The sequence below is a fragment of the Kogia breviceps genome, chromosome 7 (genome assembly GCF_026419965.1).
Source record: "Kogia breviceps isolate mKogBre1 chromosome 7, mKogBre1 haplotype 1, whole genome shotgun sequence".
In the NCBI taxonomy this organism is placed as follows: Eukaryota; Metazoa; Chordata; class Mammalia; order Artiodactyla; family Physeteridae; genus Kogia; species Kogia breviceps.
Genome location: NC_081316.1, coordinates 67,685,250 through 67,702,810, shown reverse-complemented (window position 1 = coordinate 67,702,810; position 17,561 = coordinate 67,685,250). Strand labels below are relative to the sequence as shown.

General features: G+C 35.0%; 1 protein-coding gene across 7 annotated transcripts in view; it reads left to right on the top strand.

The window, feature by feature from the left end:
- The window catches only part of GRIA4 (glutamate ionotropic receptor AMPA type subunit 4), a 526,465-nt gene that overhangs the window by 334,927 nt on the left and 173,977 nt on the right, over positions 1-17,561 (top strand). For all 7 annotated transcript variants that reach the window (XM_067038559.1, XM_067038560.1, XM_059068908.2 and 4 more), the window contains exon 5: positions 12,822-13,006. In XM_067038559.1, coding sequence (XP_066894660.1) covers positions 12,822-13,006 — 185 coding nt within the window. The remainder of the gene's footprint in view (positions 1-12,821; positions 13,007-17,561) is intronic.

Sequence of the window (17,561 nt, the reverse complement as noted above, 5' to 3'; positions counted from 1 at the left end):
TTCCCTTATATTATAAAAAGATATTGATAAATATCTGTAGTGCTGAGGAGATAAAAAATGCTAGAGACAAGCTTGAAAAAATATCCAATTATTCTTAGGGAATACTCAAAATCTAAAGAGATGGTCTCTAGAAAAATTGATGTTTATAGCAAGAGAGAAAAGTGGGTTTCTCAAACCTGGTCAGAATTTAGCATACTGCTTTGGGTGATGAAGGAGGTGACTGCAAAGACCATATCATTAGAAGTTACTTGACATCTGAAATCCAAATAGAAAAATATTTGCTTCTTCAAGAGATCAAAAAGACCTAAGAGTTTCTTCTGAAAACAAGTAAAATGAACACCAGAAGAACAGATTGTCATTATGCTGAAATCTTCCTTCTCATTATTCCTTATGTTTCAACAATAACCAAGTTGATTTATTCTGCCACTTTAATCTAGAAATTACTCTCCTTCCTTATTATCTCTCACCTGGATTACTTCAGTATGGTCTCCCAACTGGTTTTCCTGGTTTTTGTGTTACCTTCATCCATTGTATCCTTCACACTTTAGCTAAACGATCCCTCTAAAACACATGCAGTTCTGTCAGTCTCTTCTTAAAGTCTCTGAGGAGTAAAGACCAAATTTTATAATATGGTAGAGAAGGCCCTTATGAGATACCCCTTGCTTGTTACCTCTCCAGCCTTTGAAGCTCTTCCCACAGTCCACACCAATTTTCCACACACCCTCCTTGTTCTTCCAAACACACAACATAATCTGAAGTATTTGAAGTTCCTGAATGTGATCTGCCATGCTTTTTCTGATCCTCTTGACATCCTGATTCCTCTCTATGAAATTCCCATTAATTTATTTCTGTGTTCAAACAACTCTTTGCTGAGCATCTACTGAGATCCACTAGACTAAATACTGAGCACAGAAATACTCACTACTCATGGAGCCTACAGTATGGGAGTGTGGGGAGGAGAGGGAAAACACTAATCAGATCATCATTCAAAATATATGGTTAGAAACTGGTAAAAAAATAATCTCTGAAAGAAATGTACAGAAAGCTACAAGAGATTATATGAGGGAGAAGTGATCTAGTTAGAAGGTAAGTGATGTCTAAGGTGAGATGCCGAGGACCAGCCCCAGCTGAACAGGTTTCACCCAAAGGGGAGACGGAGTCGGCGTGGACAGATCACAAGACACCTCAGAGGATGCAAGGATCTGACAAATTTAATATCATGATTCCAAAGCATTTATACTGTAAAATAATCTCATTTTCAATCTTAACTTCATTCCCATGCCAAAAGGTCCCTTACATAAACCAAAAAACAAAAGTAGTTTACATCAGCAGGTTAAACAAGTTAAGTAATTTTCTTGTTGTCTCCATTCTCTTTCGTCTCTTGTGTACATTCACAAAAGGTCAGGAACTCTGTCTGCGGTTTCCTCATTTTTCTCAGAAGATTAAGGTGTTTTTGTACCTGCACATTCTGCTCAATCAAGCCATAAACTTAAACATGTTAAAAACAATAATATCAAGCCATAAACTTAAACATGTTAAAAACAATAATACAACATTTCATCCACAGATTTTCTAACCCTATCATTATAATCAAAACAATGTACATCATTATTTATACTTCTAGGAGGCCATGGGGGCGGACATTGTACCGTAAACTTATTGAATATACCCACTGTTGCACAAAACTTCCTCGTCACCATAGCCAGGTATTTCCCAAGATATTTACAACTCTCCTGGGGAGCTTCTGTTAAGCTTCTGACAGCTTTATTTTTGACATATCATTTCTTATATAGGATTTTCTAAACAATAGCATCAGCACTTTCTATGTAACTCCTGTTTTTGACTCATTACTTCATTTCTACACCTACACACAGAAACATTAGCAAGCATTGTTCCGTCTTAAGATCTTTTCGCGCAAACAGGATGTTTAGGTCTAGAAAGCTAATTATTCTTTTCTACTTCAGCTAACATCATATATTGGCCAGTATTCTCAGTACCTTGTTCAAAACACATTGTGCGAAAATACAATTCTATTTTCTACGTAAGGCAATCAATTTTAACTTTCATAGTTACATATAATTCATTCGTAAAATATTTACAGTAAAGTCCTTCCGCTTCTCTCTTTTTCCTCCAATATACCGGAGAGGGGGCATACCACATAATCCACCATTTGGGGGCATCCTGTACATAATACCCCACTATTTGCTTCCCTTCTATATCCCTTATTCCTTCTATGGGCCATAACTCATCTAATTCTTCCTTTAAACTTCTACTCCTAAATTGAAACACTCCTTTGTTGCCTGACCAAGGGACTTTTTTCCAAAGTAAATTATTTACAGTGGGTATAGCTACTGTTGTGGTTACAGGGGTTGCTGTGGTCTCGTACCGAGGGGGATTTGCTTTGTAATACTTCCATCTTCTTGGCCTAAACCCTCCAGAAACCCCCTCAGTTTTTAGCAAGAATTTTCCTAGAATCAGAAGAGATGCTTTCCGCCGCCCACCAGGAGAGGAGCTTTGCTTCCTCATGCCATAACTTCTTGCCGAGCTTTGCTCAGGCAATAGTTGGCAATGCTGGACGGCTTCCGGCATCTCCCCCTTTTTTGTTTTTTAAAATTGCAGCGTAGGCTTCAGCTTTAGATTTTCTTAAGGCCTTTTTGAGAATTCTGAAAAGAAGAGGAAGTGAAATACAAAGCAAAATAAGTACAAATAATGTCATTCCAAATGTAATCATAAGATTGATAAATGATCCATGTGAAATAAAATCACTTAAACTGGAAAATAAACTGTTAGTAGTATCGGAGGGGTCATCTTCTGTCAGGTTAGAGCTAATATCTCGTATCTGATTATGCAATTGGGTGAGATCAATACTCAAATCTGAGGAATTCCAAATACTTTGGATATGTTTTTTAATTTTGTCCCAAGGATATTGGCTTTCATTATGTTTCAAAGGAGTAACACAAATCCATTTAAATCCTCCATGGCAACGAGAAGTCATCCTTACTTTCATAGTCATCAATTCTTGTCCTATATGTAAAATAGCTTCTTCTAACACGTCTACCTTTGCTTTTAACTTTCTATCAATAGCCTCCTGCGTAGCTAATGCTAAGGTAACATTCTTAGTTAATGTGTTAACATAATGAGCTGTATGGGTTTCTTTAACTAATGCATATACTAATAAACTTACACTGGCCATAATAGATATCAACGCTGAAATTCCTAAAATCAAAGCAGCAACAAATCTCTTGGGTCTAAATAATAATTCCATCTTATGTAACACCTCTAACTATAATCATCATACCAGGATCCATTAATATGTACAGGCATCATAATATAAGGAGGTCTTTTTAACAACATAATAGTTTGTATATTCGTTAAGGGATTTACACATGCAGTCAAAATACAATTCTCACATTTAACCTTATATTTTCCATCTACTTGATTAATAGTTAACTTTTTTGCACTCTTAGAGACCAATAATACATAAGAAGCTGGCACGCAAGCTTGAGTATAATGTGTACTAGTAATATTGCTAGGCGCTTTCGTGGTCCGCGGTGCGGTTTTGGAGACAGGTAAAGTGGCTGTTCCTCAACAGATTCTGCAGCTGGCGCAGCAGTATCTTCCTCTGTGATCGATCCAAGTGAAAGTTGTTGCATAGGACTGATCAATGTTTGTGGCAAACATTTAGTCGGTGGGGGTATTTTTATCATCGCTCTGATCTTTGGAGGACTTCTGTCCGACTCGGGGATTCTTTCTGCCATGGCGGATAAGCCTATCAGGAACCCACAGGGGGGAGTCAGCTTCCTGTGGAAATATACAAGCATAGCCTCTCCGGCTTGTTAGTAAAACATCAGGTCCTTTCCATTGTCCAGTTAATAAATCTTTCCAATATACCATAGGTTTTTGAGTTAATTTATCAGTTTCCCAATGTCTCATCATAGGTGAACTTCCTTCATGATTTAAATTCAAAAAATTTATCACAAACATAGCATGTTGCAAAATATGATGAGGAGAACTATATTTATATTCAGAATCTTGTAACTTTTGTATTTGATTTTTTAATGTTTGATGAGCTCTTTCTATTATTGCTTGTCCTTGAGGATTATAGGGAATTCCAGTAGTATGAGAAATGTCAAGTTTTTTGCAGAAATCTGCAAATGCTTTAGAAGTATATGCAGGGGCATTGTCAGTTTTTAACTTCTTAGGAGTTCCTAGGTAAGACATGGCTAAAAATATATGCTGTATTACATCTTTGTAAGCTTCTCCAGTCCTTGCTGATGCAATAATTACATGAGAATATGTATCAATAACAACATGAACGTAGGATAATTTCCCAAAGCTCTGCATATGAGTTACATCCATTTGCCACAAATGGTTTGGCTGCAACCCTCTAGGGTTTACTCCCAGTGGTAAGGAAGCAGCCTGAGTTGGACAGATAGAGCAATCGCTTACTATAGCTCTTGCAGATTCTCGGGGAATTTTAAATTGATATCTTAGTGCCTGAGCATTCTGATGATGTAATGCATGAGATTGCTGTGCCTGTTCAAGACTTAGAGCAACAATATCTTTAGTCAACAAATCAGCTCTATAGTTTCCTTGACTTAAAGGGCCAGGTAAATTGCTGTGAGCTCTAATATGTGCCACATGATAAGATTCTGTACGAACCCAAATTAAGGCCTGTAACTGCTGTAAAAGAGACAGAATTGTACTTTTGCTAGAGGAAATCAATGCAGTTTCAATTTGAGGAAACAGTTTCACTATATATTTGGAGTCAGTATAAAGGTTAAATTTCTTCCTCTGTAATTCTGAGAAGACTTTCAAAACTGCAATAAGTTCCGCTCGCTGAGCAGAAGTTTCTTGTGTTTGCAAAACCTGTTCTTTCTGTTCTATAATTATGACTGCTTTTCCATTTGAGGACCCATCAGTAAAAACCAATAATGCATTATCAATAGGCTGCTCGCACCATCTGGTGGGAAAAATTACTTCGTGGTGCACGTAAAACTGTACCAAGGGATGTTTTGGCAAATGAAATAAAATTTGTCCTGTATAACTTGTCAAGGCTATCTGCCAATAATCATCATTGTTTAATAAATATTCAAACTGTTCTTTATTATAAGGAATTATTATATTTTTAACATCAGCTCCAAATAATTCTTTACTTCTTTTCTTCCCCTTCATAATTAAAGTTGCAATTAAAGCAGTATAAGCAACCACTATCTTTTTAGCCGTTACCGGTAAGTGCTGCCATTCCAAAGGTCCTTGTTGCCACAGTAAACCTTGTATAAGGAGCTAAAGGGCCATAATCATGGCATGCAGATTTCAATTCTTTCAATAATTTTAGAGGAAGGGGTTCCCAGGAGATGTTACCATCAAATTCCCCTTCATATATAACAGGAAAACATTTTATTAACTCTGGGTCCGAAAAATCCCCTTGAGTGTCCAGCCTGCGAGAGGTTGGCTCTTGCCTTTTATTAATTTTTTTCTTGAAAGGAGGAGGTGGAGGAGGACGTAAACATTGTTTCTGTACAAACTGAAAAAACTGAGTTAATTGCTTATTAGTTACCTTAATTCCTCTTTCATTTATCATATGTTTAACTATATCAATAAATAAGAGCCTCTCTTTGGACTCAGAGTGTCCCATCTTGACACCGCCTTACTCACCTTCTTAACCAGTATTCTTAACTGGGGGTCTGCAGCACCCTACGGTGAGACTCCTATCCGTCCGAGAAAAATAATAATACTTACCCCTTCAGGTCCCTGTTCGGGCGCCACTTGCCGAGGACCAGCCCCAGCTGAACAGGTTTCACCCAAAGGGGAGACGGAGTCGGCGTGGACAGATCACAAGACACCTCAGAGGATGCAAGGATCTGACAAATTTAATATCATGATTCCAAAGCATTTATACTGTAAAATAATCTCATTTTCAATCTTAACTTCATTCCCATGCCAAAAGGTCCCTTACATAAACCAAAAAACAAAAGTAGTTTACATCAGCAGGTTAAACAAGTTAAGTAATTTTCTTGTTGTCTCCATTCTCTTTCGTCTCTTGTGTACATTCACAAAAGGTCAGGAACTCTGTCTGCGGTTTCCTCATTTTTCTCAGAAGATTAAGGTGTTTTTGTACCTGCACATTCTGCTCAATCAAGCCATAAACTTAAACATGTTAAAAACAATAATATCAAGCCATAAACTTAAACATGTTAAAAACAATAATACAACATTTCATCCACAGATTTTCTAACCCTATCATTATAATCAAAACAATGTACATCATTATTTATACTTCTAGGAGGCCATGGGGGCGGACATTGTACCGTAAACTTATTGAATATACCCACTGTTGCACAAAACTTCCTCGTCACCATAGCCAGGTATTTCCCAAGATATTTACAACTCTCCTGGGGAGCTTCTGTTAAGCTTCTGACAGCTTTATTTTTGACATATCATTTCTTATATAGGATTTTCTAAACAATAGCATCAGCACTTTCTATGTAACTCCTGTTTTTGACTCATTACTTCATTTCTACACCTACACACAGAAACATTAGCAAGCATTGTTCCGTCTTAAGATCTTTTCGCGCAAACAGGATGTTTAGGTCTAGAAAGCTAATTATTCTTTTCTACTTCAGCTAACATCATATATTGGCCAGTATTCTCAGTACCTTGTTCAAAACACATTGTGCGAAAATACAATTCTATTTTCTACGTAAGGCAATCAATTTTAACTTTCATAGTTACATATAATTCATTCGTAAAATATTTACAGTAAAGTCCTTCCGCTTCTCTCTTTTTCCTCCAATATACCGGAGAGGGGGCATACCACATAATCCACCATTTGGGGGCATCCTGTACATAATACCCCACTATTTGCTTCCCTTCTATATCCCTTATTCCTTCTATGGGCCATAACTCATCTAATTCTTCCTTTAAACTTCTACTCCTAAATTGAAACACTCCTTTGTTGCCTGACCAAGGGACTTTTTTCCAAAGTAAATTATTTACAGTGGGTATAGCTACTGTTGTGGTTACAGGGGTTGCTGTGGTCTCGTACCGAGGGGGATTTGCTTTGTAATACTTCCATCTTCTTGGCCTAAACCCTCCAGAAACCCCCTCAGTTTTTAGCAAGAATTTTCCTAGAATCAGAAGAGATGCTTTCCGCCGCCCACCAGGAGAGGAGCTTTGCTTCCTCATGCCATAACTTCTTGCCGAGCTTTGCTCAGGCAATAGTTGGCAATGCTGGACGGCTTCCGGCAGTGAGATATGAAAAATGATAGAAGGCAAAAGTGGAAGGAAATAGTCTTTTAAAGGGAACACTAGCATGTGTAAAAGTAATGAGGTGGAGATGTATGCTACTTTTTAAAACACCTGAGAAGGACAATGTTGCTAGAGGTTAGAAAGCAAGAAGAGTAGTGGTACAAAATGAGACTAGAAAGAGAGAGAGGAGACAATTATGACCAGATTTTGGTATGTATCATAAAATAATAGGAAAACATTGAAAGCTTCATTCAAGGAAGTACCATAGACTTTCCAGACAGAAACAAACTAGACAAAGATTAGTCTAGTTGCCATGTAAACAAGTGAAATAAAATTCTCCAGTGGTCTAGTTCTAGAAAAGCCCAAGAGAAATAAGAAAATAGCGCATGCCTGGGAGGAGGAGTTTAGTGCCTTGAACCTGTGGCAAATAGTTGAAAATATTTGCTATATGCCTGTATAAATAAGGATTAGTTTCAGTTGCAACTGACAGAAAACTTTAAAGTTTTAAAGTATCAAATTCCCCTGTATGATATCTCTGAATTAAATATGGACACTACAATGTAGTGGTCAAGAGACAATAAATGCTATTGTCAGAAAATACAAGAGGACTTAGGGAAAATCTAAGACCCCAAATAACCATCTTTGAAGAAGGATTTTTTATTTTTACTCTTGAATTTTTGTAGAAAAGGGAAAACTCAAGACATTCCATCTTACCTCAGGTTTACATGTATGGCTTCAAACTGTGTAAGTTGGCAGATCTTTGCTTATTTTCAATATGCCCTTCTTGAACTATGGCAATCTTAAATTCTATAGTCACAGCTGCAGATAATTTTAACCAAGGTACAATGTTGGTTACTCTTTCTGTGTTCTGAGATCTTAGAGTTCAGACTGTAGCGTTTGAACATGTTATTTCAGTACCTAAGCTGCTTTGGAAAGAGTCCAAACCAAATGGTTACTAAATCGGCTCTGTAGTGCCATCATGATGGCGTTAAATGCCATGAGGATTACAGAATCATATTCCTCTCTATGACTGAGATTAAAACACAGTATAAAGTAGACTTTCAGACATACACACCTTTCTCTTGGAATATATTAGCTTTGGATGCCAGTAATTATGCCAGATCAGATAAATTGGGTGGTAGTGGGTACCTGCATAGCAATCTATAAAATTAATGAAAGAGGCTTTAATATGAGTAAGTACAAACTGTTGCTATATCCCTTTGTCACTTCTTTTTAAGCTCAACGATGCCACATGGGACAGACCCAGTCTTCTCCTTCCCAAATGCATTCCCATGGCCTCAATGTTTCTTTATCTCATACTTATAAAGGCATATCCTTCATCTCATTAAATTAATTATTCTGATGATATTCCTCCCTAATTTCTACATTTTCACTTCTCATTTTCTCCTCAATTTCTTACTTCTCTGAAATATAACTCCTATATTCAGCATTCCATTGATGCTACTCCTGTTGTGTGCACCAGACCTTCTAATTAAAAAGCACTTTTCTATCCTTATCAAAGAGAAGGGTTTTTTAATAGCATACAGATAACTCTCTCCTTTTTGAAATTATATCCACTCTGACATAGATATTTCCTGACTCTCCTCCTGCCCCTCCATGTGCAGATAGTTGAATCAAATAACTCTTTCAAAAGAGAACATCAAATAAATAAGCCCAGTTTGTGTTATTAGCAGCCGAATATCTGGATGGTACTACTCACCCAAAATAGGTAATTATTCATGGGTGATATAAAAAGTGTTGATATGTAAGGATACAGTAGCTCAAGACTGCTTAAATCACTATGATTCTATTTAGCATAATTAGTAATATCATTACATAATATAACATTTAAAAAATATTTGTATGTGTAATTGATAGTGTTCTTTAATAACCATGAAAAAACACTTAATCATTTATTTTAATCCAACAATGTGATCTGTCCATCATACATTTTCACTACTATTCTAATAAAATTATTTTGGGTCTTTTGAAGTTACTTATACAATACAGTGTAATTTGCATAATAGTTACTTAAACATCAGTTTTGCTAGAACCTTGTCAAGACAAGAATCATAACTTTGTTTATCCTGACATATCTTAAAGAATTTTGAATGTCTTGATTTTCAATAAATTATATTAGATTAAAATGTTAGACAGCTTTTAAATAAAAGCAAGACTTAAAAATTCTTTACAGTAGTGAACTCCTTATTATTCTTGTGATATTCACCTAAAACTGTAGTATTCATTTTCTGACCAACAATATTGCACTACAGATTTTCTAAGAACTAGGAGATAGAAATTGTAGGCAGTAGTAGAATTAATATGACTTGACTTGTGATTTTCTAGTTTATATAACAGCTAAGTTACACAATCATAGATTCAACAGCAGTATTTTCTCTGAATTACAATATATTCCCAACTATCTTGGCAAATAAGACAGTCACATCTGAGTTGCAATGAATAAGATAGGATATTAAAATCAAACACAGCTTATAAAAGAACTCAAATTTTCAACTGGGCTCTGAAACTATAACTGTGTATCCTTTGCATTAAAAAGATGCCATTTATTTCTGACTATGATTAATGCTTCTTTTTAGGCAGCCAACTTTCTTTGCCATTTAACAAAGATTGTGTCCTAGAGTTTTGTTTTATTTCAATTCTAGTGTCACTTCTAAATCTGAAAAATCAGATAACAAAATGTTGAATTTGAATTATAATTTTGTTTTATTAGTGTGGATCTTTCAATATCTGTTATGCAACTGGAAATGTATATAAATTTCATCAGAAGATGTGTGGCTCTATATTCTGTAAAATTCCTGTAGGCAGGAAAATAACAGCCTAGCACTGACATGAAACCTGATATCAACATGATATGATGATAACAAACAAAGGCAGTATCTAAAGAACTGTGCCAAGCTGTGAATTGGTTACAAGGATGATGTCTGCGGACACAGTTATTATTTTTACAACATGCAAGAAAATCAAACAAAAAGTTTTTTTAATTATTTTGGTACTACAGTAAATAAAAGGAGAAAAGGGAAAAGAAGATGTCAATTGGTATTTTTAAAAAGAACATGTTCATAGGTAGGTGTCAAAAATGAATGAAAGAACATTGATTCACTATCAGAGAGCAAATACTAGTAACAGGAAAAACGAAGCATGAACGTGTACATTAACGTTGTCTAACCCAAGTTTGTGTGCTAGATGCATAGTGAGGCCAAACAAACAAAAACGTCGGAGTTTGGATCAGAGAAGGGTTTACTGATCTAGAGGATGCTGCTCTCTAGAGAAGATGGGAGATGTAGGTTTGTCGCAGATCCATCTTGCCAGTTGGCCAGGGTGCAAGGTTTTTAAAAGCAAAAAGGGTAAAAGGGGAGGGGGCTTTGTAATTTCAGCTTCCCATAGATCTCAGTTGCAGACTTCCTGCCACCATCTTATGACTCGATGTGTCATTGGTGATATTGATTGATTGTTCCTGCAAAGCAAATTAGTAAATCATGGTCTGTGATCCTTTAACTTCTTTCTAAGAGAGAGCAAAAACAATAGTTGAGACATCTTATTATTTACTTAGAGCATTATGTGATGGTCAAGAATTTCATTTCCCAGTTGGCCCCTGATGTTTTTTCTGTTAAGACCTTTTGGGCTTTGTGTTTTCTCCAAGACCATTTGAGTTTGCTTCACCTTTGTTTCTGTGTTCCCTCACTTCCCAAATTAGTAACTGATGATCTTTGGAACTCAGGGAAGGCCTAGAATACTAAAGCCTTTCTCTAAAAACAAGAAATGGGGGACACTGAGGGACTTATGAACCCAGGAAGACCCCTCAGATTCCTGCTTGATTTCATTAAGATAGGATGCAGACCATCATGTTACATATGCATATAATAGGAAACAAGGGAAAGAGTACTGGATTTGGGGTAGGGATAGGGGGAATCTAGGTAAGATTTGAAAATATAATTACAGGCATACATTACAAAAGGAAAGACTAAACAAAGCAATAGATATACTAGAATAAATATATAGTAATTAACATGCCCTCTTTCTTCCTCTTTAGGGAATATTTTTCATTTTGATAAAAATTAATCCTGACTGCCACAGTATTTCATTTGGCAGGATATCAGGTAATTTATGTTTCAAATATGACCTCATCATCAGTTCCATCTGTTGATATTAAATGAACATCCGTAATGTTTGAAACTCTGACTTGCAGAAAACATACCTAAAAATAAAAATCCTTGAATCTGAGAGACTCATATACCAAACAGAAAACTGAGTAAAGGTGCTCTTATCTAGCAAATGCTTTGCATTCATTTTAAGTCTTCACATTTTATCCACCCAGCTCTCCACTCTGAATCCAGGGACCAAGGGTGGGAGAAACTATAGGCAGCTGCTGCCATAGAATGAGCTCAAATAAATGTTAGACCATCTTAAAGAGGACTAGCATATTTTTTATGCTCAGCCACAAGGGGAAAAAATAACAGGCTCTGATCCTAAACAACTTTTGTTTAAATGTTATACATAGATTCAAAGAATCTTTTTTTTTCCTTTTTTTCACATTCCAACTCAAAACTGAGAGCTGGAAAAAGCAAGATTTCAAGACAATGTTGTCATGAAGAAATATTCTAAGTGCTGGGTTCATGAGTTTACCCCTTCGTCCTTAACCCAGATATTAAGACCCATGACTTCCCTTCCACATGCAGAGAGATCTGAATAAAGAACAGGGTAAAGACCATTCCATTCCCTTTGGAAGCCTGTCTCCAGCTAATAAATGCTCCTTTTTCAGCAATCTTAAAGGCACATTTTCAACCTTCAAGACCCAATTCAAGTTGTTTCTCCTCGTGGCATTTTTCCTGGTCCCATTAAGGCAGATTTAACCAAACTTTCCCTTGGGCCAACACTTTCTCTTGAGTACGGCTCTCATTACAGTTTTAAACTAAGTTGCATTTGTTTATTTGAATGTCTGTTTTGTCTACTAGATTATGAGTTTGAGTGCCCATTGCATCACCTAGTTTTCATTCAATTCACCCCCAATCCACATCATTCCCCTACCAAGACAGGAAGAGTTAATTAATGCCTTCTCCATTTACAATAATGGGTTCTCAATAAATACTGTTGCAATGTTTATTTTATGACACATTTGAACCCAAAAGTGTTGTTACTACTTTGCTCAAGGGGAAAATCAATACAGTTGTTCAAAATTAATTCTGTCTAGTGAGTAAAATTAGCAAAAAGTTTATGAAATTGTTCTTGACTACAGGTGGTACTAGATTTTGGTTTTGGTTTATCTCATAAAAAATGTGTCCAAAGCAATGTAATAGTCTTTAGTAGAGGGATTTTGAGAGTTTACTCAAGGTATGATGTTGCTACTTCATTCAACCAATATTTTTAAGGAATGTTTTTGCCCTAAGTAAAGAAAGTAAAATTGAATGATTCAGAAATAACCACTCATGTTTTTAAATTACTAATAATCCATTGTATATTATGGAATATAAAAATATTGATGTAGACACAGTGTCTGCATGTTCTTTAAGGACATGTTTTTAGTAAACCCTCTGGATTTTTTTCCCCACTAGGGTACTCGATACTTCAAGCTATCATGGAAAAAGCAGGACAAAATGGTTGGCATGTCAGCGCTATATGTGTGGAAAATTTTAATGATGTCAGCTATAGGCAACTTCTAGAGGAGCTTGATAGAAGACAAGAGAAGAAATTTGTAATAGACTGTGAGATAGAGAGGCTTCAAAACATATTAGAACAGGTAAGTACTGGACTTTATGTTATTATTAACCTAGACCTTCTACAAAAATAGTTGACCTTTTTTGGCCCATCAATATCTTCTTCCAACCATTTAGCCTGAAGTGTGGAGTTTGGGAGTTTTCATTCCAAGATTTATTTATCTCTAAGACTAAATCATAATATTTTATCACCAAAGGCCATTGTGGTTCTCAATGAAGTTAGAAGTACTTTTCCTCACACATTTTAAAGACATGCATTAGAAAGGACTTTTTGTGACTCAAGAACTCTTGACCTCCTATTTTCATAAGCATTAAGATTGAAGATTAATGCCATCTAAAATATTAGAAAAGGTGACTCTGTACTTTTTACAACCTTTAGAGAAATAGCTCTATGAGAAATATCAACATGAATTAATAAAGCAATGAAATAAAAGAAAATTAAGTGGCAGAGTGCATATAGCATATTTTCTTCTAGATATTGTAAGTAAATACATTACCACCACAGTGAAGATGGTTTTCAAATCTCCTCACAAGGAAGAATACTTTAATAAAGCTTTCAATAAGTATCTGTTGGTTTGATTTGAAGCATACAGGAAAAGAAAAAATTGAACTTTGTCAGTATGTTATAGGAAAGAAAAATATCATCAAATAATGGATAACACTTGCCTTGTCCCTAATCCTGCATATCATGATAAAGCTTTAAAGGCTGTATTTGGTCAAAATTGCAGTGAATGAATGCCATCTAGTGGTTTTATAAATGTTTGCTCATATTTATCTACAATATGTTAGGTTAGCTAGACAATAATATAGCAAGTTTTATTGGTTAGTTTGCTACATACAGTTTATTTGCATAACAATATGATTTGATTCATAGTAATAACTTACCAATTTGGAAGTTTATTTATAAGAACAAGTTAAGTACTCCACTATACATATCAAAGCCAAGATATGTTTCAGAGATTTCTCCTTAATATCCTGGGCCGCTGAACTAGATGCCATAAGTTTCCTTCTTCAACTATAATTAGCATTTGTAAATGTTAAAAGTAAAAAAGCATGTAGTATTTCTTTTAAAGTTCTCGTGAAGCCAGACTATACTGTAAGGAAAAATGACAGAGTACTCTCCTCCTGTTACCCTTTTATAGAAGAAGAAAAAAAAAACAAACATTTGATTGATGAATTGTGTTATTTATTCTATTAGAAAATGTTAATTTTAATCTGTACATCAATCAGGTTTATTCCTCAGGGAATCCAAGAAATCAAACTTGTGATGATTCGAGGTATATGAAAGTTTTAGTGTGCATTTATGGAATCCAAGAAAAAACTCTCCTACTTTCTTAAGCAAGACCTGGTCACTTCAGCTCAAACTCCCATTATCCCTCCCTCCCACTCTATCCTTGTGTTGAGAGCTTGAGTTGTTTGACATGAACAACTGAAGCTTTGTAAATAACTGTTCATGAATCCCACAAAACAGTCTAACATCTTCTAACAACAATTCTAACATCTTCCTGTCAGTGGGTGAGTAAGGCTCAGAAAGACCCTCTAGTTGCTAAAAGACTTGTGCTTAAAAGACCACATCTGGAGAGGGCAATTGAGTGCTTAAAGCACATTGACCCATTTCAGAGGCTTAGCAGCTTTCTAAGAAGAAAACCAGCACGCCCAGGTGCTATGGATAAACTTGTTGAATATATAAGCCTTAAATAAGCTCTCACTAAGGGAACCAAGCATCTTACTTTTGTTATGACTTCAAAGAAATTATATTTTTCCAGCTTTATTGAGATATGATTAATTTATAACGTGGTATAAGTTTAAGGAATACAACATTATAATTTGATACACAAATATATTGTGAAATGATTACCACAGTAGCGCTAGCTAACACCTCCATCACTTCACATAATTACAATTTCTTCTTAGGGGTGGGAACATTTAAGGTCTACTCTCTTAGCAACTTCTAAGTGTATAATACAGTACTGTTAGCTATAGTCACCGTGTTGTACATTAGATCCCCAGAGCTTAGAAAACTTGAGTGTTTACCATTACCATTTCTATTTTAATTTCTTCAGAATTCTAAAAGGTTTCTTTTTTATCATGACTATATAGTAATAATTAGACTATTAATAGACTTTTGTATCTTTAAAATACGGCTCAAATATAAATCTCATAAATTGTAACAAAGTCTACTCTACTGTAAGAATATATTGTGTTCTTAATTGTCCTATAAAATTTCTTCCCAAGAAAACCCATTTTCTATTCTGAACATTTTTTAACTGTCTATATTTTAATTTCTGTAGATCTAAGCAAAATCACTTTTAATGTTTCTTGACTCATCTAAAAACAAGAGCTAATGCAAACTTTGTCAGGAATTTGTACATTTACTTCAATAACTCTGTGTTTCAATATCCTCTTTAATCAAATGAAATAACAATAGAAAACAATTTCAGAGACTCAAACAAAGCATTTTTTTAAAAGTAAAATGTTAAGTAATCTTGATCAGAAAAATGTCTCTGATTTTTTTTCTATTAAAATATAGATGATTTTCAGGTGTACAACATAGTGAATCAATATTTTCATAGAGTATATTCCATTTAGAGTTGTTATAAAATATTGGCTATATTCCCTGTACTGTACAACATGTCATTGAATCTTATTTATTCTATACATAGTAGATTGTACCTCTTAATCCCCTACTCCTGTCTTGTCCCTCCCCCCTTCCCTCTTCTTGCTGGTAACCACTAGTTAGTGCTCTATATCTGTGAGTCTGTTTTTGTTTTGTTATGTTAATTACTTAATTATTTTTTAAATTCCACATATAAGTGATAACAAACAGTATTTGTCTTTCTCTGCCTGACTTATTTCACTAAACATAATACTCCCCAGGTCCATCCATGTTGTTACAAATGGCAAAATTTTATTCCTTTATGGATGAGTAATATTTCATGCTATATATATGTGTGTGTGTGTATGTGTGTGTGTATCTCACATCTTCTTTATCCATTCATCTGTCAATGGACACTTTAATTACTTCCATGTCTTAGCTATTGTAAATAATGTTGCTGTGAACATTGGGGTGCATGTAATCTTTCTGAATTAATGTTTTTATTTTCTTCAGATATATATCCAGGAGTAGAATTTCTATGTGGTAGTTCTATTTTTTTAAATTTTTTAAGAAACCTCCATGCTATTTTCCATAGTGGCTGCACCAGTTTACATTCCCACCAAAAGTGTACTAGCGTTCCCTTTTCTCCATATTCTTGCCAGCATTTGTTATTTGTGGGCTTTTGACGATGATAACCATTCTGATAAGTGTGAAGTGCTACCTTATTGTGGTTTTGATTTGCATTTCTCTAACAAATAGTCATGTTGACCATCTTTTCTGTGCCTGTTGACCACCTCTGTCTTTTTTGGAAAAATATCTGTTCAGGTCTTCTGTCCATTTATTAATCAGGTTGTTTGTTTTTTTCATCTTGTGTAGACTGTTTATATATTTTGGATATTAATCTCTTATCAGTCATATCATTTGTAAGTAATTTTTCTTATTAACTAAGTTGTCTATTTTGTCAATGGTTTCCTTTGCTGTGCAGAAGCTTTTAAGTTAATTAGGTCTCATTTGTTTACCTTTGCTTGTGTTTCCTTTGCTTGAAGAGAGTGATCCAAAATATATTGCTATGACTTATGTCAAATAATGTGTTCTGCATATGTTTTCTTCTAGGAGTTTTATGGTTTCCAGTCTTACATTTAGGTCTTTAATCCATTTTGAATGGGTTTTTTTGTATATGGTCTGACAAAATGCTCTAATTTTATTATTTTATGTGTAACTGTCCAGTTTTCCCAGCACCACTTATTGACGAGACTGTCTCTTCTCCATTGTATATTCTTACCTCTTTATTGTAGATTAATTGACCATAGGTTCATGGGTTTATTTCTAGGCTCTCTATTCTGTTCCACTGATATATGTGTCTTTCTGGTGTCAGTACCATACTGTTTTGATGGCTGTAGCTTTGTAGTATAGTCTGACGTCAGGGAGTGTGATACCTCCAGCTTTATTCTTTTTTTTCTCAATCTTGCTTTGGCTATTCAGGGTCTTTTGTAGTTCCATATAAATTTTTGGATTATTTGTTCTAGTTCTGTGAAAGACGTCCTTGTATCTTGACAGGGATTGCATTAAATCTGTACATTGCTTTGGGTAGTATGGACATCTTTAAAATGTTAATTATTACAGTTCATAAACATGGGATACCTTTCAAGTCTTTGGGTCAGCTTCAAATTCCCTTCATCATTGTCGTATAGTTTTCAAAGTATAGGTCTTTAACCTCCTTGATGCAATTTTAAATGGGATTGTTTTCTTGCTTTCTCTTTCCCATATTTCATTATAAGTTTATAGAATAGGAACAGATTTCTGTATATAAATCTTGTATACTGCAACTATATTATATTGGTTTATTAGTTTCAATGGTTTTTTAGTGGAAACTTTAGGGTTTTCTATATATAGTAATATGTCATCTGCAAGTAGTGACAGTGTTACTTCTTCTCTTCCAATGTGGATGCCTTTTATTACTTTTTCTTGTCTTATTTCTGTGA